General features: G+C 30.4%; 1 protein-coding gene across 1 annotated transcript; it reads left to right on the top strand.

Moving 5' to 3' along the window:
* The first annotated feature begins 22,892 nt into the window (after window positions 1-22,892).
* LOC129962926 (uncharacterized) lies at window positions 22,893-24,101 on the top strand. The gene has a single exon (XM_056076928.1). It carries the CDS (start codon window positions 22,893-22,895, stop codon window positions 24,099-24,101), a length of 1,209 nt encoding a protein of 402 aa, XP_055932903.1.
* The last annotated feature ends 1,693 nt before the right edge of the window (window positions 24,102-25,794 follow it).

Here is a 25,794-nt window from a genome sequence, read left to right as displayed (position 1 = left end):
TGTGTTCTGTTTTTTAAATTCTTTTTCAGAATTTTTAAATACAGATTATTTTTTATTCTTATTTTGTACTAGCTGTTTTTGACAACTAGATTATTCTCAATAACTTCATTTTATTTTAATCTTTTATAAATAATTTGATATTCAGATTTCTTAGACATTGTATTTCTAATTTTCAAACTCTTATAGGATTTAAGAGCATTATTATAGTTAACTTGAAATTGTTCTTTTCATTGTGAACATAAATGTTCCTAATAGTATTAAATTATAAGACATAAAAGTCCATGTCAATCAACATAGTTAATTGTATGTTGAAAACGTTAATTTCCCTATTGTCATGAAAAATATGCATGGATTCCAACGTTAAAATGGTGAAGTACTTTAGATTCAACGCCTTATTACATAGATTAAAACATGCCAATAAAAATAATTAAAAAGTAGCAATCACAACTATTAACTTAAATATACTTTTTAATGTACTTAATATCCTAGAAGAATTAAATTAATAAATTTTAGAAAAAAAAGCTTACGGGGAAAAAAAATCAAAATTTATTATGATTTTACCAGATATTATAAAAAATAAAATTAATGCTCTGTTTTTAGCTTTAAACAATTGAAGAAAAATACTAGTTTAATATTTGTATTTTGGGTTTAAATCTCATTCCAAGATTGAAAATTTTTGCAAATCATAAATAAATATAAATTTAAAATTAATGTAAATATTGAACGATAATTAAATTGGTACCGTTAAAAAATAACTTTATGGGCTTTATAGTGCCATAAAAATGATTTCTGAGCCACAATTTCAAAAATTACCGGCCAAATAATATCGTTAACATTCTGCTTAGTTTAAAACATCTCGAAAAATTCTCTCTGAAATGCATACTTCCATTCTTTAAAGTATATTTGATCCATATTTGGTAAATCTTGGTCAAAAGGTACTCTGTAAAAAGCATCAAAAGAGAGACACATATTCACCATGGTAATTAGTAGAGATTTATATAGAGTTTTGTTTTTGTGTTTTAAACTTCATTATTTTCTTACTAGGATGTTTTAGATGTACAATCATGTATCATGACATTTTCTATTTCATAAAGAATGATTTAAATCACGAATTTTTTCATATAGTAGTTTTGCGAACTAATTAAGAATGTTAAAAGCAGCAACACAAACATATTCATCTTTATTAACAGTAAAGATAGAGGTAAATAACAGTTCTTATTATTTTAAATATCGAGTATATTTTATAAACTCTTATTTAAAGAAATATTAACAGCCCTGGACCTGTTCGTATATTTATAATGAACTTACATAAATGTTCTATCATTTTAAACAGTTGTTACATCACCCGACTTACATAAAGCTTGACATTTGCGTTGATAACTTATCTTCTTCCTAACTGCAAATATCTCATGAAGATATAAGGATTAAGTTTTCTAGAGCGAGAGATTTTGTTACTTTATATTAATAATATGACATGCAGTGCCTAAAAAGATATTGTGCAATCGTCGACCAAATTAATGGAATATTTCTGAAACATTGTTAGTTACTATCGCATTTTGCCAAAATTGATGTCGATGGAACTGTCTGTATGTGTGCTTGCACATTGCCACTCATTAGGATTACGATAGACGTTTGATTTACAGCTAAAATTTTCACAGATACGCTATGAAAAATAGGGATGTGTAACCTTGGAGATAATTTTTGAAAGTTATATTAGAATTTTCCTTAATTAAAAATTAAGCGATATTTCGCAATTATTCCGAGATAACTCTGGAATACATTGCTATCTAAAAGTAATTTTTGCAAAATTTTGAAACTTAAAAAAAATTCTTTTTAAAGATAGAAAATTAATTTTTATGCAGATTTTACCTAATTTTCGGTAATTTATTAAACATATTTTTTGTATAATTTTCACCAACAGATTTCGTTGGTTTTTTCTTCAAATATTTAATCACGTGACTTTCTCCCATTGTTGAAAACTAAGGAAGAAAGATTCTATTACTTATCAGAGCAATATATTAGTTTATGTAAGGAATTAAAATTAACATTACTCTAACAGAGACAACATCCAGTTTGATTACCTAGACACATAAGTTTCTTACAGCACTAAAATGCTATGAGAAATTTTTCTTTGTTGAGAGAATTATGAATATTAAAATAAAAGAATTTAATTTAAGTGCAATCAATATAATCGGTGAACTAATTGTTCGGCAAAAGCGGCAAATGTTTATGTAAACCTTAATCGAATACAAAAGTCATTTTTGCATCACTTAAATCTTTTCTCTGATACATTCATTTTTATCTTTAAAAGTTCGTCAGTTAAAAAATCACTTTATGTCACTTTTATCCGATCTTGATAGTTTTTCGTTTATAATTATTGTTATGAATCTGTAATTTTACTTCCAGCGCAATTAATTTCATGCAAAAGAAGATAGTTTTACACTTATTTTTATGAATGCCGAATCGATTCCAGTTTATTGATTTCTCGCGCTGTCTTGATGACAAACTTGGCGATCATTTGGTGACAAAAACGGAAGTTTCTGTAGTTGGAATTTTAACGAAGTATCGATTAGGAGTAAATATACGATATCCGTCTAGAAGCTTCTTAGCTTTTTCTCGGAGACTATAGAAATTTGAGAGACAGTGTCAGTAGCTGTGTCGAGAGAGAGTAATTGAGTGATCTTCAGCCTCTGTTTATTAGTGATTACCTCTGGGCGGTTTGTGCTGTTGCCTCTGTTTATTAGTGATTTGCTGGTTGTGTGGAATTGATTTTTTTTTCAAATTTTGTGTACGTTACATCTGTGTTTTACACGTTTTTCGTGTTTTCTTATAAAATAAACCGTCATAATCCCTCATCGAAAAATATTTCATTGCAATCCACTGAATGAATTTTTTTTTCCATAGCACTATAATAATTTGTCCTATTGAGAATATCAGTTAATATTATCTAAGAAAAATTCAAATAATATTGCTCTAATGATAATTAAGAGACGCAGACTGTATACATATCTATTAAAAATTATGAAAAAAAGTTACATTTTAAAAAATTACTTTTTTTTTTTTTGTGATACTAATCTTATTTCAATATATATTTTTAAAATGTTAGTAAAATTTTCAATTCTTTTGAATACATTTTGTAAAGCATTTTTATTACCCTAATGAATTCAATGCAATTTTATTGTTTTGTTAAATCGCACTTGCACGCTTTTGCCGATATTAAAGTAATGATAAGAAATTGCTTCCGGTAGACATTAATTTCTTATTGAAATTTTGATTTTTCCGCTTTTATTAGCATGATAAAATTCTTAAACTGGCATTCTTCCTGTAAAATGCATCACATAAAAGTCATTACTAATAAAGAGCAGTGGAAGGCACAGCCGAAACAGATGAAGACAAACAATACGAATATCAAAACTAAAACATTATCATTCTATGAAATTTTGAAGTAGAATTTAGAATTTTCGTTTCTTTTCTATCAATCGTGTTCTATTTAGAATTTTACTTGTTTTTATGGTATCGAAATAAGTAAAATATACTTTGAAAGAGGAAAATTAAATGCCTTGAAGCAGTTTGATTTGAATTAATATCGGTTCATTGAATCTCAAAATATCAGGTCAATACAATTTCTTCATTTCAAAAGCAGATATTTTATACATCAACAGTTTTTACCCTGTTTTTGATCATCTTTTATATTCCTATTCGAATAAAAATTATTTAGCAGTTTTGCTATTGACATATCCTACAACGCCTTCGAGTTCTTAGATCAGTTCTAAATGCAAATACGTACACTCAAAATGTAAAGAAAAGTGAATTTCCTCTTTCAATTCCAATATTTTTCATTTGCTACGTAAGAATTAAAATGGTATTTACAGTAGAACTTATGATTATTTAAGGCGACTAGGACCGTAATGACATTGAATAATCGAATATTCGGTCAATAGAGATTAAATTTTAAATCATTACTTTTTCTCTGTTGGTAAGTTTTTAAAAATTGTAAATTAAAAATTAAAACCAGCTAGGGAAACTTTCTCGCATAATCTCTAAATAAAGGTATCACCCCTAACTGTCCATATAAAAGTATGGAACTTGGGCAAAAGCATGAATGTCATGGGTGCTCAGACTTTTATTATGAGAGTACCACACATGAATGTTTTATGCTTCTTAGATTAGTGAAGAAAACCAGAAGTCATTGGCATTTTTGAATTATCGCTTTTACATGAATGGGAAATTACAGGCAAATAGTATAGAAAGGCAGATAGTCAAACTTTTGATGTATTTAGTTCAAAATATGATGAAAATCTCTCCCTTAGATGCTAAAACTGTGGACCAAACTTAATTTACCTAAGTTAAATTTTTGAATTATCACCTTTATATGCTTGCAGAATCACTTACTGGCAGACGGCCATCCTCTTAACGAATTTGGTTCCAAATTTAACACGGATTTACATTTTAGATGCTAAATTGTGCATCAAATTTTATTTATCCACTAATTTTTATAGTTATAATATAATTTTTATAATTTTATAGTTTCAGACAGCGGATAGACGACTTCCATTGAATGGAATTCGTTCAAAATTTGATTCGTTCAAAATTTGAAATCTACAAATTTAGTTTAAAGACCGGATACCGAATTACTGCCGGACATAAAGTGTTTTTGAGTTATCACATTCATAAATAGATGGATATAATTACAAAAATGTGTTTTTCGTACTCGATGAATGGAGGGTCTGAAATGGTCTGAATATTCATCAAGATCACGAGTGCGAATTTTTTGACGATTATAATTACTTCATATACCAAAAAATAAAAAAATGATGGGTGCGGTTTTCTCTTTCGGTTAACAGTGGTATCAATTAATAGAAAGGCGGATTATCAAGACTATATTATAATTAGATCATTATTTACTTACATACAAATGCTTCTGTTAATAAGTACTGATATTCTCTGTTAGTTAACTTCATCTAAAGGCATTAAGTATCAAATTTCATTGATATATATACAGAGAGAGAGAGACCAATTTCTTGTTTTAAATTTAGTTTAGTTTAGTTATATTTATGCCCCGTTTTAGAGAAACTCTTGAGTTATTTTGGATTAGACCTCGTAGTTTTGAACCTCGGTCACACGACGAGGACGGCTCCTGAGCTGGCATACCCCCCCCCCCCGTCTCCAATCTTCCACATCACACCAGCGGGAGGTTATTCATTTTTTTAAACATTAGTTCATTGTAAACGAAGTGTTTTACACATTATTATGAAAAGTAATAAAGGCTGTAAGGATAAACGGACAAGAGAGACATAATAAAATGTTTCAGTCGTTTTAAAACCTGCGACTCAAGTGCGATGAATTCTTCCTTTTCTTGCATTTATAACTATAATAAAAAGCTTTATATGATATGTAACTAAAATAGTTAACTTTTAACTCAGAATCATGAACGTTTTCTTTCATTTCAAGAAAACAGGAACAACGTGTGCTTCCCGTAAGAACAAAATAAAAATTCAAGGCCAAAATATTGAAGGAACTGTTCTGTAGTTTAAATTTCTAAAGATGACGCTGATCTGTCACGGTTTTGCTCGCATGACAAATAGTGATATCAATACATACATATTCTTTTATCTGGACAACACATTTTGCTATCTCGTATAAATCCTGTGGTGTTTTCCGAAGCAGTTCTGATAGGACTTTGATGTCGTTCAAGGTCATGTGACATCCAATGGCCTGTGTTTGTCATCATCAGAATAAATCTTTCGATAACTAGGTAAAGGCACCTTTGAATATCACGTTTTGATTTCCAATTTAATAACAGTCTACGGAAGATAATAGAAACACCTGTATTTTATAGCGAAAATAAATCGATTGATTACAAATTACTGGATTTATTCTTAAAAGATATAAATTCGTTTTAACACATTGAATGAAAAACATTTCGTGTGTATTCTCTTGAAGACTCTCTGATTACTGACGTGCACAAATATGATTCTGTTCTGATAACGAATTATTGAATTATGCCAGTGAGAATCATAGTGACAAAAGCTATCTTTCCCTAATTCGAAACATTGACAGTCATAGATATTTCAGACAGTCTTTCTACAGAGGTTGAGTGGAGAAGAAACAGTAGAATTCTCGAGACCAGGGGATCTGCATGCGATAAAGAATTACATATATGTAATGATTTCATTTTATCCGTGGTCCATTTTCCCATTATGTCTCTAAGATGTACCGAATCCAAAACGTTGTATCATCAAATTCTCTTCAAAAATTAAATAAGTTCAAAATACTTTCTCGCTATCTCTTTCCATCCTCTTTGGATTGCTTCCCCCGTTGGTCATCGTTCTTACAAAGAAATCTTAAAAAATAAAATTTGGACTCCTTCCGCTACATTATGAAGAATAAAAAATATGACCAAATGACTGCTTCACCATAGATTAAAAAATTGTCTTAGATATATAATAAAAAGAAAGATGTGGTAAATAGATTTGATAGGAGTTTTTCGTTATAAATTACAACTTTGTTCATTTTTTTCATGTTAAATCCATGACCATGGAGCTTCCAGTTCAGTAAAACAGAACAAATCTGGGATGAGTTAAAAGATCTATGTTTTTACATTTATTTTCTCTTAATATAACTGAAACAATTCACTTTATATTAATTGAAATTATACTACATAACCAGAAGTCAAATTTTTGTAAAAATGTTTGACCAACTGAAAGAAAAGAATCAGCTCACTGTTTGGTGAGCTGATTCTTACAGTTTTACACACACAATCATTATTCACAAGGAAAGGGGATTAAATACGCAGGATGCCAGAATACCTATTAATTGCTCTGTCACAAGCCAAGTACCACTGTCGTATAGTCATTGCTTGTTTTGTCTTATTTATAAATCGTTTGTAGGTATTTGCTGCTTAGTATGAGGGATCTTTATGCCATTGCTTTAATGTGCTCATAATACAAGAGACTCGAGTCTGCTCTTGTAACTTTACTTTCGACAAAAAAAAAAAAAAAAAAAGGGAAGGAAGGAATGCTGTTACTGTTGATTTTCAACAGTCCTTTGGAACTAGGTTTTGTTAGAAGGGAACGTTTAGTTGTTATTGTCCATTTCTTTCTCAAAGATTCAGTCTGTGTATTATGTATCCAAGTTCAATTGGAGAAGATGCTATCAATAATAATTTACTGGATGCAAAATTAGTATGAGTGGATTCTTCTATCAATAAAATTAATGCAAAAGGACTGGAATAATGTCTCCCTTTCTCTCTTTTAACCATGGTGTCAGAGTAAATAATTAGATATCAGATATTCATCATTTTCTATTTTTGATTGCTTCAATCTGTTTTTGAAAAAAAAATATTTGAAGTTATATTTAAAGCTATATTATCACATAAAATTAATTATGGGATAATATAACTTTAAGTATGAAGTTTTTTTTTAACATTGAAGGATTTTATGTAGTCAAAACTAGTTTAGTTGCCATCAACATGTAATGAAAAATTTTAATTTTGGAAGTTTGCTTGTACTAGTCATATTGCTAATGGATTTGTACCTACATTTAATTTAGAATGATAAAATATAAAAAAAATATAAATCGAAGTTTTTTGAGACTTTTTTTAAAATAAAAGAATTGCAAAAATGCTATGACAATTAATTTATTTTGAATCCTAAGAATTTTTACAGATTATATCTTTCCATCGAAAATTTTTATCTCGCAATGTTTTCTTAGCTATGCTGAGAAATTGTTTTCGAACCGGGAACTGTCGGGCTGGTAAAAGTGATTTCACGAAGATGTTTGATTTTCATTTACTAATAAAAACTTATGGAATTTAATCTCGAGGGTTTAAATACCTCCCAATCTATCAGCGATAATTCCGTTATGAGGTAAAATTATTTTTTAAAAGACCAAAGGAGGGTATGTATAAGGTCAAGTGACCATAATCAAACTCTGCTTATTCAGAATACTCTGTAGGTGTAACTAAAATGCAGAATGATTCGAAAATTTATTGATGGATTCACTGAAAAGATTCTGCCAAACAAAATCCACTAGGGGACTTGCAATACCACAATGATCAATCTTTAAACTTTCAAAATATAAAAACTACAGTTTTAAGTATCAAAATGCTTGCAAATAATAAAATAGACCTCAATAATTTATTGCATATTTTTTCAATCATTTTCTAATACATACTATGGAAGAAATTTTTTACTTTTTTATTTTTATTTTGCAGAATCTTAATGCAACCATTGAATGTCAATCTACAAATTTTCAAATAAATTTAAATTTTAACAACAGCTACGGGATACTTTAAATAGGCTAATTGCAATCACTTAGTGTAATCTGCCAAATAGTTCAAACTGGTAAGAATCAAACTCACTGTTTAACGATATCCATATCCCTTTTCGCTCTTTAATAATATGTAAATATTTTTTTATTTAATTCAATAATATTTTTGAGGTAACTTGATGACGTCAATTATAAAATTTATATCACTAGAAAACACTTCAATTTCATTATCTTCGAGTTGAATGTTTATTTCTTGTTTTCTTTATCGGCACGTATGCGATTTCAGAGAAAACGGCAGAGGGGATAATAGTTAAAAAAATCGTATTATCTATTTAGGAGATAACAAATGATAAAAATGTTAGAAAGGTAAGCCAAAATGATCTTATTGGTTATAGTTTCTTCCTTATGTTGGAAAATATTCTTGTTGCCAATCTGTGGACATTTTAGTTAAATATCATGAAGGATGTCGTTTATTATCACAATAATATTTTCTAGATAACCCATATCTCTTTAGTATTTATGGCTTTCCTTTCTGATTATAATTCTGTGACAAATTGCTGATGGACTTAGTACAAACTAATGATTGATAATGCTTTCTTCGTGTTAGAATTTTGAAACATGGTATTATTTAGTGCTAACTTTAAAAAGAAATACATTTCTTTGTTTACATATTAACCGAAATTGTATAATTTTTTACAGAACATTAAAAAAAATATTACATTCGCTTCTGCTTAGAAATTTGAATAATACAATAAAATATTGAAATTTAATTTTAAATTTTAGGTTTTGGTATTGTTAAGTAATAGTAATGAACAGAACAAAAAAGGGAGAATGTCTCCTCTATATTCCTCATATACTCTCCAATAAAGAAAGGTCTTACCTCCACCACCATCACCACATAAAAGTGTGGATTTTGGATAAAGTGGCGAATGTCTTATATGACCTTGGCAAATAACAGTTTCGAAATATAGATCTTTGGCGTGAAACTGGCATTTTTATTGAAACTAACATCCGAATATTTGCTTTCGACTTTTTTTTTTTTTTTTTTTTCAAAACCGATTAAGGCCACAATTTGACTCGAAAGTACAGGAAGTGTAGGAACAGTATACAGGAAAGTGTAGTCACAAAATCACAGGAATTTCATTGATTTAAATCCTTGAGTTTATATTGGATTTACATGCAAGGGGAAGTACAACCGACAGAGTCTCTGCCTTTTAACTGATTTGGTCTAACATTTGATGTTTAGTTTAATTTAGTTATATTAACGTCCCGTTTAAAGCAACCCTAGAGACGGACCTCGTATTTTGGGACGGACCTCGTCATTTTGAACTGCGGTCAAATGACAAGGACGACACCTGAGCTGGCACCTCTCTTTCCACACCACACCACACCAACGGGAAGACGTTTGGCCCTGATGGATTTATCGTGCAACAGACCCCCTCTAACATTTGATAAGAATCTATATATTAAATGCATATTTAGAATTTTTGAGTTTTCGTGTTTACAGAACAGACCGATGGACAGAAAAGAATATAAAACTGTAATTTTCGAATTCAGGGCGAAATAAATATGGAGATTTGCAAAAATCTCGAATTTAATTTTTTTGATGATTTGATGATTGAGTTTGATTTTTTGATGATGATTAAACAAATAATTATGATTTTGATGATTTTCAATATTTTTTCTGCGTTTCGTATACGAAAAAGTAAAAAAGAAGGCTGGGAGAGTAATAAAATGAATACTATTGCGATTATCTGATTTTACACTGCACTTTAAAGTCTTAATTATGCTAAAAGAGACCTTCCGTTAAAGTGCATGAATGCATAACTTCATAGTTTTTTTATATATAAAATAATTTTCATATTTGAATAATGGTATACATAATTCTTTTCTATATTGCGACCAGTACTATTAACAAACATTTCAAAATCGTAATTATTTGCTTTTTTTTCAATAAATTACACTAAAAGGATCAAATATATAACTTTTGAAGCAATTTTAATTCATATGATTCTCATTGATCATGCTGCATCATTCTTAATATCTGTTAGATAATTCTAATCATACAATAACAATAATAACATATTATTAAAATAAAATATCAAAGTTTTTAAAACAGTTATCAGATTAAATTATTTTTAGGTAATCAAATGAAATCTGCAACAACATTAACAAATATGAGCTAATTAGGGTTATTTGAAAAGATAATTATGAAGTTATAACTTTAGAAGAGTTAATTATACACGTCAAGAATTAGGAGTATTTCACCCTCCATTACCTTTCATTCCTTTATCTCATAAGGGGGGGGGGAAGTAATGGAGAGTGAAATTGGGAAATTGCAGTGATTGTTTGAGTGAAATGAAAATAATGACACCCGTCAAGAAGAGGGCTGAGAAATACATTCTTTACATACCTAATACTAAACGGGAGCTCTAAAGAAAAGTTAGTGTGTATTTAATATAAAAATGCCTACCATTATTTAGATATCCCCTTGTAAGAAATTAGATTCAGATGATATGCCATTAAGATAATACAAGAATGCAAGGAATGAAGAAATGCAAGAAGTTTATATTGCACGTTTGTCCGTTTAAATTCTCAAAACACCTATTTGCATAAAACCAGTAGACATAGGAATTTCATGTAAATTTTTAATTCAAACGTAGCAGATTGAATTCTCTTATGCTATCCCATAAGAATAAAGTGGGAGCGAAATTCCATTGATGTTTTAAGAGTAGAAAGGAATTTACAAAAACAATGCTATAACATCAAATTTATTATTGTTTTGATTTCCTCATTAGAACTTGATTCAGATGCATTATCTATCCCATATAATAGAACTCATTCATCTAAATATTGAAAAATATCGGTCTTACCTTGGAAGTCGGTGATTTACTGTTGAATATTCTACTATAGTTTCGTTAAGTTTTCGCGTTTCCACTTCATTTTCAAATTTTTTTTAAATATGTGATGAAAAAAATGATAAAAATTTCATGATGCATTTTATATAACATGCATGTGTTAGTTTTGAGTACGTATCGAAAAAAAATTAAAAGCCTGGAAAAAAAGGATACGAATAAAAAATGACATTATCATAATCACACTTGGAAGGTTGAACATTACCAAATTTTTTTATCAAATTATTATAAAGAATATTAAGTAATATTTGGAAATTTTAAGATTTTTAATACATAGTATATAAAATGAGTATAGAGTTTTGCTCATAAGCCATTTTCAATAATTCTATTTTTAGAAATAAAATAATAAAATCATTTTAAAAAGCATGATAACATTTACTGGATTGTTGGTGATGAGGTCTTGAACTCAGTTGTAAAGCTTTGCTATGAAACTATCGATGAAAGTGATATAACTATCACAACAAAATACATATATAAAATATAGCCATGTTATAACTTTGATTAGAAAAATTAGAAATTTATTGAGAAGAAAATCTATATTAAGTAATGTTAAAGAAACAAAAGGAAACGAAATGGTTGTATAAGCAGATGAACAGAAGATAAAATCGTTTTTATTAATTTAACCCGGCGAAAAACAAATACAAACAAACAAAAAGCAAAAATTTTCTTTATTGAAAATCGTTTGCTTTTGAAACAAACGAACACATCTTTATCACTTAATTAAAAAAATTAATTTAAAGGAATAATAAAAGTCGAAATTAAAGATTTTTTCTATTCTGAAAACTTTTCAACTTGTTTTTTCTCTTTAGACATGTTATTTTAGCTATACTTATTGTTTGAACGAATTTTTTTTTTGTCTTTTCTCTTTAATTACTTCGAACAATCTCTAATTAGGAAATTTACTATTAGATTTTCAGTTCAGTATCGAAATTTTTTCCACAAAAATCAAGATTTTTTTTCGATGAAGATTTTAAATCACAAGTGAATAATTAGGACTTCTAAAAAAAGGATAAATCAATCTTATATTTCATTTATATATTTGCAGTTTTGATTATATTAAACTGTAAAAAAGAAACCGGGTGTTTTTTTTTCTTTTTTCGATGTCAGAAGTTATATTATTTCCAAAGATCTTTTAACCTCGCATCTTCTTTTTTATCCTCCTAAACATATGAACTCACTTTCAAGTGTTATCAAAAATTTATTATTCGTGAATTTGGATGTTGTTATCATGAAAAAGCTGCATTGTTTCGTCCCCAATTGAAAAGAATGCATTCAAAATGTTTACCAAAATTGTTTACTTTTCCAGAGAGTACAAAATACAAAGTTCTTCTGGAAAGGAACTTAAATTGTTTATTCTCAGAAAAAGTTAGTGAAAATGATAAAATGACCGTTTGATTTCTCCCTGAGTTGTTTTATCTTCATTATTTTTTTCATCATATTTGCCGTATAAAATTATTCAAAGTTGTAATACTAGGTACAGTGTTATCACAAACAGTATATCTGTAATAAGGAATATTGTAATAACAGTGGAATTTCAACAATACGATCATATGAAGTGAGTGATGGGATGTTAGAACATTTTTGCGTGATGTTCTTTAGAGATTTATTTGTTGATAGTCGCGAGGAATGCAGCCTTGTCAATGTCACTTAAAAGAGACTGATCTTCTAAAAGAGGAAATATTGGTACTTGAATGTTGAAATATTTATTGGTATTCACTTCCTTATTTGTACAGTTTCGGCCTTCTTTTATCGAAAGATCATATTCGCCGCCTTACCATGAACAGAAAAGGAATTGATGAAATAATACAACACTTAAGATTTAACAAAACAAGAAATTCGTTTCCAAATTTTATCTAATCTGTTTTAAGTGAGTAATGAATTCGGGAAGCTTATCAAAAGGCTTATTCATTTGTTTTTAAAACGCTTTTACTTTAACTTCGCATGTTTCGTGTTTGAAAAAAATGGCATTTTGCAAATGATTTTTCGCTTATTTCTTCATGTACTTAAGTTTCAAAATTCTATACAATTGTTGCCGATTATAGCATAATATTTGAGTTATCCAATTATATTTATTTAGCAAAAATAATTTCACAAAAATACAGCACCTAAAAATTAATTTAAGCAATAATAGTTTTTAGTTTTTATTAATTCGTAATTATGAATTATGAAATTTATTGAAAAATAAAAATAAAAAAAAAACGTAGAAATTAATTTTAAAAATATTAATTTTTAAGTTTCAGAATATTTGTAACTATGAATTATGAAATTTATTGAAAAATAAAAGGTTGAAAAATAAGAATAAAAAGAATTCAAACTCAGTTTTATTATTGAAGTTAAAAAATTATGGAATATTAATTTTTTAAACAAATCATTCAGAATTATAAAGAATTTAAGACTCAATGCAATCATAATTCTTAGTATTCATTGAAAGTTAAAATATATTATTGATTAAAATTCCAATTTACAAGAGATTCATTTTTATCAAAAATCTCTCATTTTTACGGTTTTGTTTTGACAAGTGTATTATAATTTAAAAGAATATCCATTGATAAAAAATGATTAAAGTAAATTAGCAAACAGAAATGATAAAAATTAAATTTTTTATCTTAGAATAAGAATATTAGCAACGCAAAGTAAAATATCTGCGTTTCTCTGGTAGAATAATAATATATAGATTATATATATAAATTTGAATATTCATTCATAGAAATTGAAAATATTAATAAACGGTACTCTTTTTCACAATGAAATTTTATGTGACTATTTAGTGACTTATCTCAGTGGCTTCTCAATTTCATGTAGTTTATCCATTTTCCATTAATCCACATTGAAGAAATGAAAGACTAAAATCTGGAAAATAATTAGTATAATAAAATATTTTTATCAGTATGTTAAAAAGGAAAAATAATATCTCTATCAAAAATCATTAAATCAAAACTAAAATCGAAGGAGTGTGAGGAGCAGAAAATAATTAGAGAAAATTATAAAGCCATAATGAATATCATAAGAAGCAAAATATTCTTTATTTTAAAATTATAATACATTTTTGATGTGATTATGATTTCAATTTATCTTCTTTATCAGTCTGCTTTACTCGTTTCAGTAATTTTTGATTTGAACTCTAAATTTATCATAAGATTATTTTACTTTTTATTAACGCCTTTTTTAAATGTTTTTTTTATGTATTAATCATATATATAATATTCTTGAGTTGTAACTGACAAATGAAAAATGATTCATTTTCAGAGAGCTATTAAAATAAAAAATATTAGCCTAAAATAAATTATTACCATGAAAAAATAATGTGTTAAAATATGGAAAATTAAAAAAGGGGCTTCATAATATGTATAGCTTAGAGCCGCCAAATGCCTAAACCCACCAATAATTTTCTTAAGATTTGATCTGCAAGATTTAAGGAATTTCTGTATGTGCAACTCTTCGAAAATTGGAGCAATTCTGAGAACGTCACTGATTTAGTTGTGCGGTATAACCTAATATTAGAAAGCATCGCCTTATTTGGAAAGACCAAGCAGATGTTGTTTTCAAAAAACGTAGCGTAGTCTGTCTGGAGATCAACTGTCGATATTTAGAAACTACTGGAATGGATTAAAATAAACTGAAAAAAATTGTTGATTTGGCTTATGTTTATTCTGACGCAGATGATGTGTTTGGAATAACTGAACATTAACGCAGAAAAGGTCGAATGTAACAAAACTGTTTTAGAAGCAATTGAATCTAAAATTCCTTTATTGTAGCAAAGAATGAAATCAGTTGTCACATCCTCTATTTGGTGGATGAAACATCGTTGATTCCGAGACCAAGTTTCTTTAAAGGTCCAATAAATCTTTTCCAAGAATTAAATATCTTCATGTTTGTGTAGAAATATATGGTAGTGATGCCAACTGGGTAAGATTCTCTTCATGTAATGGCAGAGACAAAATCCATATTTAATTAATTAAGATGGTTGGAGAAAACAGATTTCCAAATTAAACGGTTTCATATCTAAAGAAATGCCTCAGCAAGGTTCTCAGCTGGGAAAAATCATACCTTTAATTTAACCAGCGGGAGAAGTCTCCTTAAAACTTTCTCGCTTACTCTCTAATAAACTTGCCATGTCAGAGAATTTATATTATTAACTTTTTGGCGTGAATTTAGCATTTTTACTGAATCTATTGCGTTATTCTTGATGAGATATTTGGCGATTAGTTCCTGACCGAAACCGAATTTGTGTTTCAGACACGTTTTACTCAACCGATTGAAACAAAAATTTGGCACAAAGCTGCATCTGTAGACATAAAATCCCTTACCAAATTTGATATATTTAAGTCATTGAGGTTTTGAATTATCGCGTTTTCAAGTTTCTGAAATTGTAGACTGACAGACAGTCAACCCGTCGTTGGATTTGTTTCAAAATTTGACAGGTGTCAAATTTTGGAAGTAACTATATAGTATAAATTAAAGAAATTAAATCTGTGTACTGAATTTCATCTGTCTAGTTCTCTTCATTTTGTAGTTATGTTGTTAACTTATATTCGAACAACAGCCAGGCGGACTTTCTCTGAACAGATTTTGCTCAAAATTTGATAGAAATTTTCAAATTTATTATAAAGATGTATACTAAATTTCACCTGACTAGCTCAAAGCATTGTTGAGTTATCTTTGTCACAGATAGACACACGGACGGACGGGCAGGTCCAAAACGTAAAGACTCGTCAAAATTTCGAGTTTTGACGATTATTATACTCTCTCTATACTACTTATATGAGAAAATAAAAATCAAAAAATTATTGTATCTGCCGCCCTTTAGAAAAAAAATATTGAATTGCTTAATATATCTGTTTTACATCTGCATCAACATGGCTTATATGTCTTTGAAAGGATCTCTCAAAAACGGCAACTGACATACTTTCTCATTTTAGTTCAAAATGCAATAAACTATTTACTTCACCGTTCGAAATAATAATTGAAGTCTATTTTTTAATGAAATGTTTTTATTATATTCAAATATTATACCGAGAATTTCTGAAAGTATTAATAAAATTTGAAATATAGTCAAGCTTTTATAAATCGAACATGATAGATTCCTGAAAAAATATTCCACATATATTCATTGGGAGTGGTTTTCCCGAACTTACTCGATTTCAATTAAGATGTTATACCCCTCCCTATGCGTTAAATTATAGACCATGAATAAGGTCCCAAATGCCTTGCATGGCACTAGCAAACAATAATCACGGACTATAGATCTTCTGCGTGAATCTAACATTTATACTGAATATACCGTGCAAATATGCATTTTGAGCGCTTTTTGCCGAGCGAATAGAATCAAAATTTGACACTAAACTATAGTAGTAGTCATAAGATAACGTACTGAATTCCATTAAGTTTTGACTTTCCGTTTATGAATTATTGCATTTATATACATTCGAAAGAAAAGACCAAAAGACAGTCGATCTATGGACAGATTTAGTTTAAAATTGATTGCAACCTATATTTTAAATGCTGAACTTATGCGCCAAATTTTATCTATCAAATTTTATTTATGGAATAAAAGAAAAAGTAGAAATACATAAACGTAAATTTTTCAAAAATATGTTATTTATTATAAAAATACCAAATTAATTTTGTTGGGAAAAGTATTAAAAATTAAACGTGTTAAATTTTTTTTATTTTAAATATGAAATTTATAGATTTGTCTACAATGCACTAAAACTTTAGCGAATTCTGAGAAAACTGATTTTAGAATTCCATAATATTTATAATAATGAATTAAAAATTACAATCTGAAAAGTAGAAAATAATTCAAAAAATTAAATTTCTGCATTTAATTGTACCGATAGAAGTGTTATATTTTTTTCAACTTGACTTGTTTACAATGACTTCTAAAGTAATTTATATAATTGAAAGGCGAATATTAAACTATAAGCTAAAAATTTGTTGCAACAATTTTTTCGTTCTGGTTCACTAAAAACTCTGACCACTGGCAATGCACCTGATTCCCCAAAATAACTTAAAAAATTAGTGAAGTGTAACCAGATTCAACCTAGCAATTACGTAATATTGGCTAAACACGTTCAAAGCGATCACAAATAGCAATTACACCTGCGCGCTAATTGTACAAGGCATACAATGAACACACATGTACCTAAAGACGCACTTCAGAAGTAATCGACACTCTAGGATGGAATTTCTTTCCTCAAATAGATTTTCGTAATTTCATCATCCGTTTGGAGCAAACGAGACACTTGTCCAAACTTGAGAAGAATGTAACGGTTCAATGACACCAGCTGCATCTGGAGAATGGCATGTATAAATTAGTTCAATTTGTGCTCAAAGATTGGGTTTGTAGAATGGTATGAAACCAATTAGGCCTAAAATAGACCCGGGTTCAATTGAAATACCGAATGAGATAACGAATTTTGTTATTTTATGGATCATTTCAATGGCTGCCTCGAGGAAGATTGACCAATAATAAAGGACTCCATTTCCTCGAGATGGATGTTGTTTCATATAAAATAATGCCATTTAAAGTTTCATAACTTTGTTAGTTTCGATCGAAATTTCAAATTTCTATTATCTTTTTTTTTCAGCTATACCTTTATTGACAGTACAAATATAATTCTTTACTTCATTTTTACGTCAAAGTGTTTTCTCAATTAGAATTGTATGCCTGTTACAAATGGTTTAAAAATCTCTACTTGGCAACAATTAAAGTGCGCAAACCAGGTTTATGTAGATTATTTTGAAATGCAGGTATTTGGAGCGCAGTCAAATTATGATAAAAAAAAATAGTAAAATGTGGAAAAGAATGCATAAAAATAATTTATTGACTATCTAAAACTGGCCTCTAAGTTTGTTTTCGAATTTTTTACCGAATAAGGCGGAGAGATGTCTTTAACACCATTTTTTCGCAATTTAACAAAAAGCTGTTAATATGAGAGAAAATAAAAATTATAAAATTAAAATTTGAAGTCAATGTTTTGCCTCTGATATTAAGCTCTTTCATTTTCTGATGAATAGTACTTTTTAATTTTTTCCGAAAATTAAGCTCCACAAAGTAAGACTTTTCTTATTCAAATTTAATTTCCATCATCTTTTTTTTTTTGATTTTGGAAATGAACGATTATGGATAATACTTTTAGAATCAGATTATTTTCGATTGCAATTGTATTATTCTATAAAATATAAAATGTATTTCAAAAAACTGAAATTTTTTTTATAGAATCTTATTTCTCAAAATGAAGAGGCATTCGCCTCGAAATTATTTAGAAGCTCCATTCAATGGGAAAATCCTGCTAAATATTTAGGCATTGCCTTCGATAGAAGATTAAAATATAAATAATACATATTGAAAATATCTGGAACAGATTCAGAAAAGTGAAGGGCACTTTGTATCCATTGATAGGTTAGGATTCCAAACTCTTGCTAGGGAATAAGCTTTTGTTTTATATAAATCACTGTACACCTACGCCTACTGTACATTCTAATTGGTTATGCATCCACTGTTTGAGGAGTGACTACAACGATCCATGTCAAAAAGCTCAAAACTCTTCAAAACATGATAGCTATGCAAATCTTCCAAATACCTTGATATACACGTAATAAAAATATACTCAAAGACTTAAGAAAAATATTTTTAAAATATTGCTATAAAATTTTACCAATAATTTGCAAACAACAGCAAATAAACAATAAGCATATACCTACACATGACCCAAAAAGTAATAAAAGTTGGAGAAGACGCCGGATTGTTTTCTAGATTAATGAATTTGCTCTTCGGCACTCTCCTTCTGGTCAAAGAGGTCGCCTCTTTGGCCAATCCGAGGGACTGACCAGAAAAGCTTCACTAGATAATTTTCAATGCATGAATTAGAATGAAAAAAACATAATTCAATCGATTAGGTAAATTATTGCCTTGTATGCAACTTATATTGTCTTGGCACTAATCAATTCATTCCAGATACGGTGCCTGGGAGCTTCCCAAGTAGTCCCAAATCATTGCCATTGCCTTAATGTAATTTTCAACGATTCTGTTTTCTTTTTCAATTGTCAAATTTTTCAAAAAAAAAAAAAAAATAATGCAGATATCAATCTGAAATTTTTATCCTTTTCCTTTTTACAATCCCTTTTACATAGTAGATATTGAAATGGAATTCTCAAAATTCTGCTCAAATTTTCCAAACAGTGAAAAATATTGCTTTAAATTTGTACTTTATAAACATTTATTCCAATGTATAAGCTATTATAACGTTCGATATTTCATTCCATAGAACTTTTAAATGCTTACAAGTTTATAATCAAAACCTTTCCTCTCAGATGAATAGTTTCTTATTTAAACGCGAGAAATCGATATTAAAATTTCCACACCTCTCCTTTAGTTGGAAACATATCCGAGAGCAAATTTAGAGACATGTTTTGGATTGGAAACTTAACAACTTAAGCTTGTAAAATTTCTATTATGTATTTGTTCTATGGCAAAGTACAGTTAGACTGGACTATTTAATATTATTTTTAAGAAACCTGATTGCTAAATCCTAATTCAGCAATTCGCTGATATTTTTAATTTCTTTAATTGCTTCCCTGCTTTCAATGAAATGGAGAGATACTTTACTTAATTTAGGAATAAATATTTTAAGATCCAAAATCCTAACAATCATCAAAAACTACCTCAGGAAAAGTAATAATATATAGGTGTATTTGTTTCTCGCACTGTTGATATATTTCTGCTGTTTTAAACTTATTTATTGTAGAAAAACATTTAAAATGGCCATGCAATAGAATTTTTGAAAGTTGCATCTAATCTTTTTCTGTGATGCTTCTTGATTCACTTGTGAAACATTGAACTACGACTTCCAAGCAGCATTAGCATTATTTTTTCAAGCAGTATTTTATGATTTTGCCAAACAAATCAAAATATATTCTTTCGAATGATCAAATTTTATCAAGATAATTTCCACTATGGTTTTTACTGAAAAATTACTAAATATTTAGTATAAGATTTATAAATAATTTGATCATTTCATTTGGACTAGAGCTATCAAACTCGATAGATAGTCATTAAGAAAGGATTTTACAAAATTTTTATTAGATGTTTGGTTAAAAACTAAGAAATATTTTTCCTTTACACCATCGGAACATACTTGACACGAAAAACACTTTTATACCACTTTTAAATTTAAAAAAAAAAATCTAAAAGATACATGTTTTATGTCTGTAAAATTTCTTCCTAATTTTATTAATTTAAAAAAATACTTTTAAACATATTTTACAACAATTCTGTTCATTATCATGTTTTTGTGGCGATATTAATTACAAATTTCGATATTTGACGATATTAAATACAAAATATGTTGTCGCTGTTATATAATTGAAAAGAAATTTTAAAAATCAAACTTAAAATATCATTATATTTCGATATTTTAGATTAAAAGTTCGGAGCTTCTTTGCATTTTTCCTATCCGTTTATTTTTGGTATTCCAAGAATTTTTGATATTTGTTTGATTTTGATTATTTCTATGGCAACCGCCTGATGGGTTTTCTTTCACTAACATAAATATAGTTATCAGTATTTTGACCCATTCATGGAAATACTATTTTAACGGGACTAAAGTTAATTTTTTTTTTACCTCTTACTTAGTAATCACAAACATTTATTTCATTTATTTACAGTGAATCTTCACAATAATGGCCATTCAGAAGGGCTGATAACTTTGATGAAAGATTTCATTTCGTTAAAAACAAAATATTTAATGAATTCGTTGAAAATAGATACCTAATTCATTTCTTCTAATTCATTTTTTCTAACACAATGAATTTTAAGAAAAGAGAAAGTGACTTTAAAATCCAACTTTTATTTGTTAATTTTTTTAAGGAAAAGATGCATTTTGTGTGTTTGCTTGGATTTTTAAATTAGAAAATACATCTCAATTAGATTCGTTGATAATCAAACCACCGAAAGGCCAAGATCTTCGCGGCTTAAAGGAGAGGGACGCCAGTCCAGGATAAAGAAAATTTGTTTATACTATTTTCAGGAGTATTTTATTTTTGATCATGACAAATGGGTTTGACCTGAGTTGAACTATATTTGTACATTTATTTTCTCTGAATATAAATCTCATACACTCTTATTACATTAATTGAAATTAAGGTAGGTTTACATTCGGCCAGTTATAAGACTACCAGTAGACAGCGCATGCGTAAAAAGGCTGAAAAATGCTGTTCGGTCCAAAACAAGTACTTGTCCGGACGAGACAACAACTTGTCGCTGTATTGTATTGTATTTTTTTTTTTTTTTCCTTTACTGCACATGCGTTTGTAGAATTTGGCAGTTTTTTTATTTTATTTATTTATTTATTAGCATGAAAAAATCAATTACTTATCATAGAATAATTCCGACATTTTTTTATCTTTGTTTTTTCTGATGAGAGGTTGTGTTTTTTTTTCATTTTATTTGCCATTTTTTCTATTGTTTTCAAAAGTTAGATATGTTGACCATTTTTTATTTATTTTACCATTTTTCTTTGCGCAAATATCTATTATTTTAATATGATACGCCGTGAAAAAGAAAAATTTATGGACGCCAAAACGGCAATTTATAGCCAAGCATGGAATGCCTGAGTTTATCTTATGAAATTGTGGCAAACATAAATCAGTCCTTTTCTGCATATGCGTTGTCTTACTGGCCGGCTTATAACTGGCCGAGTGTAAACTCACCTTTATAGTAAGTGATTAGATTTTATTAATTTAACATTCTTATTTACCAACTTAAATATTCCATCTTTTAATTAGTTGTCATAATCATGATTCTTAAATATATTCAGGGTATCGAGAAAGAAAGCGTATATCTGTACACTGCTGTTTCTATCTATTGTTATAAGGGATGAACAATAATATCATTTATTTTTCTCAAAGCCTGACGACTAAACAAGTTAATTTTTTTATCAGTTTATCTTTTCCCTCAACTGAAATATTTGATTAAGTTTCCCCCAATTTATCTTTACCACGTTGACTAGTATTATTGTAAGCTTGTCTAACTTTTTAAAAGAAAAACCGCTTTCACATCATTTAGAGATCAAAAGACTACTTGTGATTAAAATGGCTTCTTGCTCTATGAACATATATGTTTTTACTCTTATTCTTGTAAAAGGTAAAATTGTCTTTTGCCCTACATTCCGAAAATGTTCATTAATATTAGCCCCTCAGGGGCTCACCTTCTATAGGTGAGTACGGGTGTCCCAATCCCGAGGTACCCAGGGATCTTTTACTCCCTTTAGGTTTACTCTCCTCTGCGCCTTCTGCTGTCGCCTTTTTTTTTCTTTCCCTCGACGGCAAGCGAGGGAGCTCTCCATGAGAAGCTGTCGCCGCTCTGTTTGCTTCTTGCTTCTCATGGACAGCCAAGACCCCACGTGTTTGCCGTGCGTGGCGACCCATTTGAAAGACGGGTGGTGCACTGTGGTCCCCTGTGCATCAATCGGCTGGTAGCTAGTCACCTTAGTGGTTAGTCTGCTAGGGATCAAGCGAAGGGGTCACTCCTTGGGCTTGGCGTTAAGGGTGGTCACTGTCCCCGGTGGTAACTCCGAGCGTATAGGTTCCGGCTAGCATCAAGGTAAGCGCCGAGGCTGGGAATGGCCAGAGCCGGTGGCTGCCTTCCCTTGTTGGGCTCCGTGGTGGGCGGTGCCGTCGGGCCCGAATCATTCGCAATATCGTATGGGGCCTCAAAATCAAATTCCATCACCATCGTTTTTCATAATTAGTCGTGTATCATCTGAAAATGAAACATTTCACGGTGTGTCACCATTTCTAGTTGAAAAGGCTATATCTGGGCATATCGGTGAAGCTAAAGCAATAAGGAAAATTCGCTCTGGCGATTTACTTGTTGAAGTAGCCAATAAGAAACAAGCTCAAAAAATTTTGAAAATTAAATCTCTGTCAACGATACCTGTCACTGTTAGTGCACACAGATCTCTGAACTCTTCTAAAGGAGTTATTACTTGTGGAGAGCTGTATAATGAGGAGACTGACGAAATTTTAAAAGAATTACGAAACCAAGGCGTTACGGAAGTCCGGCGAATAACAATTAAAAGGAATGGTAATGTTATGAAGACCAAACACCTTATTCTGACATTCCACTTTCCAAAGACACCCGAATTTATTAAGGCGGGTTACATGCGATTAGCTGTCAGACCATACATACCAAACCCACTTCGTTGCTTTCAGTGCCAGCGCATAGGTCACTCCAAAGCTACTTGCCGAGGTACTCTTACCTGTGCCCGTTGTGCTGAGGCCGGGCATGAGAGCGTTGATTGCACTGCAAATGAAAAATGCGTTAACTGTAAAGGAGAGCATAGCTCCTTTTCCCGCACTTGCCCTATCTGGCAATTAGAAAAGGAAGTACTCTCTGTCAAGGTTAAGAATCAAATATCTTATCCGGAAGCAAAAAGGATTGTGAAAGCCCGTCTACCACCGGCTGGCATTAGTTATGCAAAAGCGGCAAAGGTAATAACTCCTTTCACTCCTGGAAATGCACAGGATAAATCGTGTGTAGGTATTTCCCTTTCTAATAATCAGCTAACAACTGAATTAGATGCTTCAGATGCTGGTTCACCACACAAGTTAAAACCAAAGAGGAAAAAAATTTCAAAATCACAGAAATCACTGGCACTGAAACTTTCAAAAACAGGTCGTTCTTCTAAAGACATTACCTTAGCTCTTTCTACCAAAAAATCTCTTGCCTTAGATATGGCAAAATCTGGCCTTGTTCGTAAAGACCTAACTTCCTTATTCGGTGGTCAGCCGAAGAGTCCGGAATTATTGCGACTCCATCCCTCCGAGGAGGAAGATGATTTTCAGATGAGTTGTGATGCTTCTGCAACTCCGCCTACGAATGATAATAAAAATTCCCCAAATAATTCTTAATGTGTTCTTTCCTTTCCTGGAATTGTCGCGGCATTCGTTACAAGATTTCTGACATTAAGGTTTTATTAAATACATTTCAACCTGTTTGCTTTGCACTTCAGGAAACCCACCTGAGGTCAGATATTCCTTTTAAGATTCGTGGTTATAATTCTGTGCGGAAAGATGTTGATACTGGGAGAATTAGTTCCGGTGGAGTTTGCATTCTGACCTCCAACCAGTTCCCCAGTACCCCACTAACTCTTCATACTTCTCTACAGGCTGTAGCTATCCAGGTTCACGTTAGAACTCTCGTTACAGTCTGTTCTATTTATCTACCGCCAAATGAAACTATTTGTCAAAACGACCTCAATGCTTTAGTTGATCAGCTTCCTAGACCTTTTCTCTTGATTGGTGACTTTAACGGCCATAGTCCTTTATGGGGTTCAGATAGCTCAAATTCTCGGGGGAGACAGATTGAAGAATTTATCTCGGGAAATTGTCTCTGTCTCCTTAATAATGATGAGCAAACGCATTTCCATGAGCCGACGCATACTTTCCACAGTATTGACCTTGCTATTTGTTCTCCCTCACTTTTCCCATTGCTGAATTTAAGAGTTGGAGATAGTCTGTTTAATAGTGATCACTTCCCTCTCATCGTCTCCCATGCTGATAGTACTTGTGGAACACAGCGTCCACAACACGATATCTATTCCAGCGGGCAGATTGGGGAACATTCACTGAACTTGCAGTTATTACAGAAGCAATGGTTGCTGTTGAAAATATAACTGATGCTACTCAAAATGTTATTAACACAATTAGAAATGCTGCTGACATTGCAATTCCTAAGAGCTCACCCCACCCACGAGCATTTCGTCGGCCGTGGTGGAACGATGCATGCCGCAACGCTTACAAGACACAAAAGAAATCATGGGGAATTTTCCGTAGGTATCCAACTACGGAGAATCTCATTGCCTTTAAAAAAGCCCGAGCAAATGCACGGCGCATTCGACGTCGTAGCCAAAGGGAATCATGGCTCCAATTTGTCTCCTCTATCACTTCAAATACAACCAGTGCGCAACTTTGGAGAAAAGTTAAGGCAGTAAATGGGATTTACCAGGAGTTCTCGTTTCCAGTTTTAAACACAGGAAACGTTTCATATTCTTCTCCTATAGAAGTCGTTAACATTATCGGTCAAACATTTGAGAAAGTTTCAAGCACAGCCTCATATAATTCAACATTCCTCGCCACTAAGAGGCGTGCTGAGAAGATACATCTCCATTTCGAAACCGACCATCTTCATCCGTATAATTGCGCATTTCAAATCAATAAATTAAAGAGAGCACTGTTTCAAGTTCATGATTCTAGCCCTGGTCCGGATGGAATTACATACAACATGCTCCGCCATCTGGATGAAGATTCCTTGGCTAATATTCTTTGCCTATTTAACAGAATCTGGAATGATCAAATATTCCCTTCCCAGTGGCATGAAGCAGTTGTAATACCACTCCTAAAACCTGGAAAGGAACCATGTAATCCATTGAACTACAGACCAATCGCCTTAACAAGCTGCCTGTGTAAAATTTTCGAACGTATGATTAACGCGAGACTTGTATATGAATTGGAAAAAAATGACTGTATTCCCCTCTTTCAGAGTGGTTTCCGAAAGGGAAGGTGCACCATCGATAACATTATTCATTTGGAAACTCACATTCGT

The sequence above is a fragment of the Argiope bruennichi genome, chromosome 3, assembly GCF_947563725.1.
Source record: "Argiope bruennichi chromosome 3, qqArgBrue1.1, whole genome shotgun sequence".
Taxonomy (NCBI): domain Eukaryota; kingdom Metazoa; phylum Arthropoda; class Arachnida; order Araneae; family Araneidae; genus Argiope; species Argiope bruennichi.
Note: the sequence above shows the minus strand (reverse complement) of the source record. Positions and strands in the feature narration are given on the sequence as shown.

Excerpts from the sequence above, each read along its gene's own strand:
- LOC129962926 (XM_056076928.1), top strand. The coding sequence starts at position 22,893 with ATGGGGCCTCAAAATCAAATTCCATCACCATCGTTTTTCATAATTAGT.